The 8,493-nt window shown below is 52.1% G+C and overlaps 1 protein-coding gene across 3 annotated transcripts in view; it reads right to left on the bottom strand.

The window, feature by feature from the left end:
* Positions 1-6,402: 6,402 nt before the first annotated feature.
* COBL (cordon-bleu WH2 repeat protein) overlaps positions 6,403-8,493 on the bottom strand; it is a 208,224-nt gene continuing 206,133 nt past the window's right edge. For all 3 annotated transcript variants that reach the window (XM_012002084.1, XM_012002085.1, XM_012002086.1), the window contains one exon: positions 6,403-7,788. In XM_012002084.1, the coding sequence (XP_011857474.1) occupies positions 7,771-7,788 (18 nt within the window). In that variant the 3' untranslated portion in view covers positions 6,403-7,770. The remainder of the gene's footprint in view (positions 7,789-8,493) is intronic.

The following is an 8,493-nucleotide window of genomic DNA, read 5'->3' as shown; positions in this document are numbered from 1 at the left end:
AAACTCAGAAGAGGAAAAAAGAGGTGGCTCCTGCTACCTGCCTTCTCGTCCTAGTATGCACAAGGATGCCACATGGGCAGGTAGACCCTCGGGGCAGGAAGGAGCCATAAAATTCCACTGCTCTCAGCACTTGGAAAATAAGCCTTCAGCGAGCAGCCACTCTGCCTTTGGCCTTGCTTTGCTCTGACATCCAGGATCTAGCCAGCCACAGGGCGATCTGGGGTGGTGAACGTTCTGCCTACATCACAGCGTGGGGACAGGAACTTTTCATGGCAGGCTCATTTGCTGTAGGACATGCACTATTCAGGATGAAAATTCCTACTGGATTTCCAGGCCAGAGCCTTTCTGGCGCACCCGTGACTCTCCTGCCATGCTGTGGGTGTCCTGGAGGTCCGACAGCCTCACAGGTCCTTCCTTCTGAGCTGCTTGTCTGCTCCCTCACTCCGAGCACCCACCTCATGTGCCCTTTGACTGGACACCCACCAATGACTCCACTCTCCCGCCCCGGCCGCCCTGCTTCACTGCAATTTGGAGTCTGTCCAGGTCCTCTGAGACGCCTCATAGGAGGGCTCTGTTTCTCCCCACAATCAGGCATGTGCTCATTAGTCATGGTATGAGCGGGTCATTTTGGAGCTTTCTATCTGAGGCAGGGGCTGTGGGGTTGATCTGTTTTGCTGCCTCAAGGCTTGGCAAGGCATGGGGAGGGCCACTGCTGGGCAGACCCACCTGGGCTTTGGTCAGGAGGGCGAGCGGCAGCCTGGGGATGCAGCTTCTCCCGCAGTCCCCCTTAGGGGCATGGGAGCAAGCTGCGTGATGACAACCTGTTCCGGGAAACTCCTTTCCAAGCCGACTTTTTAGGAATGAGGTGCTGCTTTAGAAATCCACAGCAGAGACCAAACTGCCACTGCCCTGGCCACGGGGTCCAGCTGCAGTTAGGAAATGGGCGTAGTGCAGGAAGATAGAGAAATCAGTCCTGTCCTTTCCTAGTAATGACGCTGTCAGATGGGAGGAAGGAGCCTTGACTTCCCAAGCCCATCAGAGGCTTTAGGACAGGACTGGGGTCGGGATGCTTGACTTGGAGCCCGTCTCGTACATCCTCTTTGAACCCTTCTCAGCCTCCTGGAACCCTGGCAGTTGGTCCTTGGCACTTTGGTCCTTCTGTTGAGTTCTGACAGCCCAAGGCCATCTTCTCTCTGCCCCTCGCCCAGTCTGGTGCTGCGCATCTGCCCTCCCCTCCAATCACATCATGCCACGCCCCATGGTCTGGAACCATCTGCCCTCTGCTCCATCAGAATCTACATCAGAGCATGTTGTAGGCTGCTCAGTTCCCTTCATAAAACACATATAGCGCTAGCACTGTGTTCCTAGGCCTAAAGGCCCCACGTGAGTAAGACCTGGCCCCAGAGTGCCCAGTCACAGAAGCCCGTGGATTCTAGTGTGCAGTGGCCACAGCAACCTGAGGTGCCACCTTCCACAGGGCAGCAGCATAAGGATGCTGGGTCTCCCATGGGAGGTGGCTGGGCTTTGGAGGATGAATAGGAGTTCTAAAGCAAAGCATGGAAGAGTCCACATGGTATGTCTGGGGAAACACACATAGCTTGATGTTTTTCAAGTAGAGTGGAGGGGCACCAACTGGAGCCACAGTCTCACTGCATGTCTTGCTGGCCCTTTGCTTTCCTGGGCGGGTCTCTCCACACAGTCTGCAGTGTGGGGCACCCAGACACCAGGGGAGGAAGCAGGGGGTCTGTGTGTGAGGCAGGGGAGCTTGGGCAGAAGCCACCGACCCTGTCCTCAGGAGATCTAGAGAGCCCCTGCTGAGGACACGGGTGGGACAGCAATGCATGGACAGCAATGGGCTGAGAAGTTCACCTTTCTACCTTGCTTATGCTCCTCAAGGTTTCTGCATCTATATGAAGGGTCTGGAAATTGAGTCCAACCACTGTAATACATGGCTTTTTTCATTAGGAATGAGAGTGGGCTCCAGTCAGCTCTGCAGGAGCTACTGCCCCCGTTCTTACTTAACCGGAGCCCCAGATGGGCACTTGGCCTAATCACTCATGAGCAGGAGCCAAGTTCATCACTTCTTGACTCTTCAGCTTTTAACATATTTGCGTCTCCAGTGAAACTTCTGGATTTGCAGGCAACAATCTCCATCCTGGGCCTATCTCAGTGGTGGAAATAACACGGCGTGGAATCACCCTGTCTTCCCCCGGGAGCATACCCCTGCGAGGCCCTGGCGTGTGTTCTTGGCCTCTGGACATTTTCAGGTGTTGCTCCTCTGCCTGGCTGGCTGCTGCTGCTCTTTCACCCAGCTGACAATGACTGGACTGTTCCATGATCGTCAGCTCAGAGCTTCTGCCCAGCCCCTCCTCTGGAAGAATTCCCTGTCTCTCCCCTGTGTTTCCCCTCCCTTGGGACACCAGGCTCACTCATGGTGATTGGCCAAGGCCATGTGGCCCTTCTACTAGTGGGCTTATTGGAAGGCAAGGACTAAATTAATTTGTAATTTCTTCCTAGCACCAGTCCGGCTTAGAGAAACTCTCTCAGTGTTGGTTGGAAGAAAAAACAAAAGGAAGGAAGGAGGGAAGGAAGGGAGGAAGTAAGGATGGGAGGAGGAACAGAAGCAAAGAAGGAAAGGTGGAAAGAAGGGAAAGAGAGGAAGCAAAGGAGCGAGAGGAAAGAAGACAGGAAGAGAAAGGAAGGAAGGAAAGGAAGGAGACCTTTGGTGACAACAGAAAGGCAAGGCTGCTTCAGTGCCTGAAGCACTTTACCCCAAGGCTGCTGGTGGCCTCCTACTGGGACATCCCCAACAGGTCCACATCTCTTATTTGGATCTGCTGGCTTCTGGCATCACCATCAGGCCAGGGCCCAGTGCCTGCCTCCTGGCACTGGACTACAGAGAAGGAGGTGGTGATGTTGGCCCTGGCTCCCGTTTGTAAGACCTGGTGCCATAGATGTCCCATGGAGAGTTCCATGGCACCTGTTAGGAGATGGGTGGCAGAGGGAGACTTTGCTATGCTTGATGTTCAGCCCCTTGGGAGGTGCCTCTGGGAGCTGGGGAGGATCTGCCTGAGACCAGCACACCAAAGACAACTGCAGCCCCAGCCTCCATGCCCCGTCAGGGCCAGCGGTACAGCCTGGTGCCTCAGGCTGCTGGAAACCTCCCATCGGCCCCCTCCCCTTCCTTCCCAATCAATCAAGTGAACACCACACCCTGCCATGCTCAGACAGGGCTCAGCTTTCCCTCATTTCCTAGATAGCCGCTGTCCAAATCCGGCATCGCTGTCCGCTGCCTGGATCTTCCCAGCACCCCCTCCTGCCTCCCAGAAGCCAGTCCAGTCCCCTCCCCAGTGACAGTCTGGTTCTTTGTGATAGGAAAAAATAAAATTCTTAAGAGTAAGAAAGGCATGCATAGATCTCTACTCCAATAAAGCCCCTTGGTCTAGGGCAAAAGCTGGGATCAGTCAGTAGCTCTGAATCGAGTCCACAGGAGCAGGCACACCTGTGCCCAGGTGGCACATCCGGACACAGTGCATCAGACCAGGAGCAACCATGGCTGCAACCCAATCCGCGGAGGTGTTTGGGCCCTGAAAAGCTCCCTTACACAGCACAGGAGTCAGGAAGATGTGGGGAGTGAAGCAGGGAAAGGCAGCCTTCCTGGATGTCCCTCTTCCCTCCCTCTCCTTGCTCTCCCCGCGCCGCCATCCCGGAGGAAGCTTCCTGATTGGTCAGATTTCAGAACTGCACTCTGGTGATGTCTCTGTGTGCCGAAAGGCTCCCGAAAGGAGTGAGAGCTGCCGGGGGACCTGCGCAGGGCCGACTCAGCGTCATGTACTCACTCTGCCTCCTCCCCTCGTCACCCACAGGGTCGAGATAAGAAGGGTTTGTGAACAGAGTCGTGGACTTGTGGGCTGGGAAGACGGCCCTGCTGGGCTTTGGGTTCGGCGGTCGTATTGGTCTTTCTCTTTGCACCTTTCTTTCTCCCTTGTTAACAGATGTGATGACACTTGTGTTCCTTTTAAGTTCCAAACCAGTTGAGAAATCTGACGCTGAAGTCAGGATAATAAAGGTCAACTTGCCCCAGGGCTCAGCGCTGGGTTCCCTATCGCTCCCCTACTGCCCACCTGAGCGCGGTGAGCTGCCCTCAGCGAGCTCCGGTCTGGGAAGGCTCCCGCGCTTGGTTAGCGCCGAGATCAGTGTGAGGAAGAGGGGAACAGGTCAGAGGCCACACTGTTAGGACAATGACCAGAGAGGCCATGGAGTGGAAGCAGCAGACAACTGATGACTGCAGGAGATGCCTGTGGAGATGGGGGAGCTGCTTCCTCTGTCCTCCTGACTGGATGACCACAAGGGAAGGTCGTCCCCGCTGGAGCGGGCAGTGGGGCAGGGTGCCACGGCTGCTCAGGCAAGGCACTGCGAGTTGGCCGGGCATGCGAGGGAGAGATTTTGTAGGTAACTAAAATTTGAGATCAGGAGCTTCAGTGAAAGGTTGCCCAGGGCTAAGTGTGGGGACTGTCAGCACAGAAAGGACAGTCTGAGGCTAGGCATAGATGCCCAGAGCAGGACGTTACAGCACCAGTGTCCAAGAGGCAGTGTGGGATTCTCAGGCAGACTGCACATGCACCTACCCTGCCTAGACCAGGGCAGGAGGCATGATCCAGGTCCTGCCTCAGGACAATCAGCAGGTTCAGAAGCTAGACCCATTGGGGAGGTTTTCCACAGCCTGGCAGGAGGCCTGGAAGGACCCACGTGGGCTCCCTTCTGGGTGTAATGTGTAATATAGAGGCAGGGAGACAATGTGAAGTCCGGACCAGGCCAGATTCCGCCTGCTGCTTCCCCTTGGATATTCACTCTTTCCTTGAACATTTACTGAATACCTCACCTGAGCCAGACAGTAAAAATACCATAGGATTTATGACCTAAAATGGGACATTTTGGGAAGGAGAGAAAATGCCAGTAATAATATGCTGGGATAACCGACGTGACCAGGCCTTTTCCTGGGATCTTGGCCTGGAAAGTTCATTCAGAGCTGCATGTTGCCCCATCTCCTGTCTATAATCAGATAGGCAAGTGTGAGCCCCAGAGGCGAAGGTGACGTGGGGGTCAGGCAGAGGGAACAGAGGCAGATGTGGGCACAGAGGGAGCAGCGAGGAGGGCTTGACCTTGACTGTGGAGGAGATACACAGAGGGCTGTGTCTCGAGGACAGGGTTGGCCCCTCCGGTCTATGTGAGTGTGCAGTGGTGGTACTGGCATCTCTGGCAGGTTAATGCCAGGGAGGCACACAGGAGCTCCTGGGTGCATTCAGGAACTTGGTGGTGGCTTGATGTTGATACAGGACATGGGGGCGGACGTCAAGGCCAGGGACGTGGGATGTGGGCAGTGTCTGTGTATGTGGGCAATGTGGATCTAGGCACTAAGAGTCCTGTAGGTGAGTGATTTAGACTTAACTCTGTAGGCAATCCAGAGCTGCAGAAGCATATTTCAACGCTAAGAACATCACTGAGGTACTCAGTCGTCTGGGCCTTCAGTGTGCTCATCTGGAAGATGTTGCCTTCATACCACCTGGATTCACTGAGACGATGAACCAAGAATAATCATGAAACACTCTGCAAAAAGACCAAAGTAAGGCCAGAAGCTGTCATTATTCCGTATTCCACACTTCAAAACCCAGGCTTGTGTGCCACTTGAGATGCAGAAGGCAACACAATTTCAAAAGTAGATTTAGCCTAAAGTGTGTCCCCCTTCCCTCCCAAGGAAAATGAACTAGGGAGGTGGGTGCCCTCTCGTCCCTTCCGAGGCCCACCTCTGGGCCCCTTCTGTCTGCCACCCCCTTGGTCTGGCCGGGGAGCAGGCCTGCTCTGAGAAGGGGGACACCGTGCAATATGTGAAGACCGGGGCAGAGGCCAGCAACACTGTTTCTGCTTGACCTCCCATTCCTGACAGTGGCCTCCTTGTGCCCCTAACACCCAGGCAGTGTCCTGCCCCTGGGCCTTTGCACTCACTCTTCTCGCTGCCAGTCATGTGTCCATCTGGAGTTTGCTCCCTCACTTCCTTCAGGTTTTTACTCAATGGTTACTTTCTCACTGGGCCTTTCTTCATCACCCTGTCTCCCTCATCCCCCTTTCCTGATGGTTTTTCTTCTTTATACTTATCAGCATCTAAATATACTCAATATTTTGCTTACTTATATCACATCTATGATCTGTCTCCTCCATAGTAACATAACACGAATTTCACAAGTGTGGGGATTTCTGCCTGTCTGTCAGCTGCATGTAACCCAGGGAATGGAGGAGTGCAGGAGGGAGCCGGAAACATTGTTGGTTGAATAAATGAATCCGTCCTTCCCATTCTGGAAAAGGGGTATCCAAACCGACTGTAGTATGAAATTCACACAACAGCTGAGATTTGCTTTCCTTTTATTTGTGGCACTAAAAGACAAGTAGTAGACAGCTGTGATGAAGAGCAATTGGCTGGCAGCTCATGTCTCACCAAGAGTTTAGCAACGTTCATCAGTGAATGCAAAACAGCTTCCATTCTACCTGAGGCCCAGATCTGAGATCGCTGTGAAACATTCAAGTGACCTCACCATACTTGTTTTCTCACTCAGATACAGATTTTATTTCATCAACACATCTTGATTTCTATTACTGTTTTTTTTCAATATAACAAAATGTTTTAGAGATATAGATATGAAAAACTACTGCTGTAGTTAAACCTCATTACAAATATTGGTGACTGGGCACCATGTGCTAGGAGAAGACCACGATATCATACAAAGGGAGCCAACAAGCTGTTGGCAAACGTGTCAAGTCTGAACCAAAACTGCGATGCTCTCAGTGCAACTTTGAACTGAACTCTGTGATAGGCGGGCATCCAACATCCCTGCTCCTTGACCCTCTGCAGGATTCCAGAAGGCTCCTAGAGAAGTTACCAGGCTCTGTACACAGACACCATGGAGGAGGCCTATGTCACTTCATAGCCTGGGGAACAGATGTCCATGTGGGGCACTTCCCATCCACTCCAGTGGTGTTGTGACCTCAGCCACCCGCCACCCTTGGAGGACTCAGGCATGCCCTGGCCACATGATCACGTAGGATTGTTTTCTGAGTGGTAATAGTTGATTTTAAAAAACTCAATTGGTCAGATCATGGACTATGACCCTCTGTGAAGTGTTAGCCCCAAATATTTGAGGAAGAAGAATCCAGTAGTTTTACTACCTATCAAAGCTACCTTTGAAAAGCTTCCCAATGTTTTCTTTTTTTTTTTCCTTACTACCAAAACACACAGCATCATGGAGCATATCACATTCAGATTGTTCCAACTGATTCATATATTTTTTTCTAAAATTCAAAAGATCTTAAATCAGTAAGTGGTTTCCTCCACCTGCATGTGGTAAAAGTCTCAAAGGTCCAAAATCAGTCTAAGGCATGATTCTTTTCACTTTGCCCATAAATATAATTAAGTGTGAGTGTTGGGCTCCAGCATTTATAGTCCCATTAACCTGCCAACAAGAATCATTTATTAGCAACTTAAGATATTCAGAGGCAAAACACATTTCCTTGGCACATGAGCTGCGCAGCAACGCAGCATCTTCTTCTTTCCTTACGAGCTGTTTATACAGGAACACACCGAAAATCAACTGCGCACATTTTGGCCTGTAGACAAGAAAGTAACACCAAAACTTGATGTTCCTGGCTATGCAGACTCCTTGAGTGATGCCTGTGGGCATCTTACAGGTGGGTTTCTGCAATTCTCTGGCCTCTGTTCATTCATACGAGCAAGGGCACCTGCAGGGAAGAGAGATTCACAGTTATTTGGTATCTGTCAATAAGCCCAGGATGCAGATCTTCCAGTGCTAGAGAGCTCTGGGCACAGCCACTCTTGCAACAGTACCCCTGGAACCCCCCTCCCAGTTCCTTTGACCTGCAGAAAGGAGGCTGTGATCAGGGCTGTCCTCATAGACCTTCCATGCTCCAGTTTCCTCGTAAAGGCTGCCAGGGAAGGACGACTAGCAGGATGCAGAGGCCCAAGGTCAAGGGAACTGGGAGGTGGGCCCTGGGGTTCTGGTCCAGACAGAAGACACTGCCTCTTGGGCTGTGTGGGTGTGCGTCTGAAGACTTGCCCTCTGCTCAGGTGGGCCTGAGAGGATCGTGACTAACATTTGATGTGGGGCGAGTTACCCTCTATAACTTCAGTTTCTTCATCTTTATATTGGAGACATACCCATAATAATGACAATAATAAATTGCTTGTTTGGTTAAGCTGATGTTTTAATCAGTGGACTTGTGTCACGCTTGAAATGGCGTCTGGCACATGGTAAGCACACAGGAAGTATTCTAGGTACTTTCCATGTGGTGATGATGGTAATTGTGGTGGTGGTGGTGGTGATGGTGGTGGTGGTGGCAGTGATGATGGTAATTGTGGTGGCGATGGTGGTGATGATGGTGGTGATGGTAATCGTGGTGGTGGTGGTGGTGGCAGTGGTGATGGTG

Source organism: Mandrillus leucophaeus, unplaced genomic scaffold, assembly GCF_000951045.1.
Source record: "Mandrillus leucophaeus isolate KB7577 unplaced genomic scaffold, Mleu.le_1.0 Scaffold678, whole genome shotgun sequence".
Classification (NCBI taxonomy): Eukaryota; Metazoa; Chordata; class Mammalia; order Primates; family Cercopithecidae; genus Mandrillus; species Mandrillus leucophaeus.
This window is presented reverse-complemented; position numbering and strand designations above follow the sequence as displayed.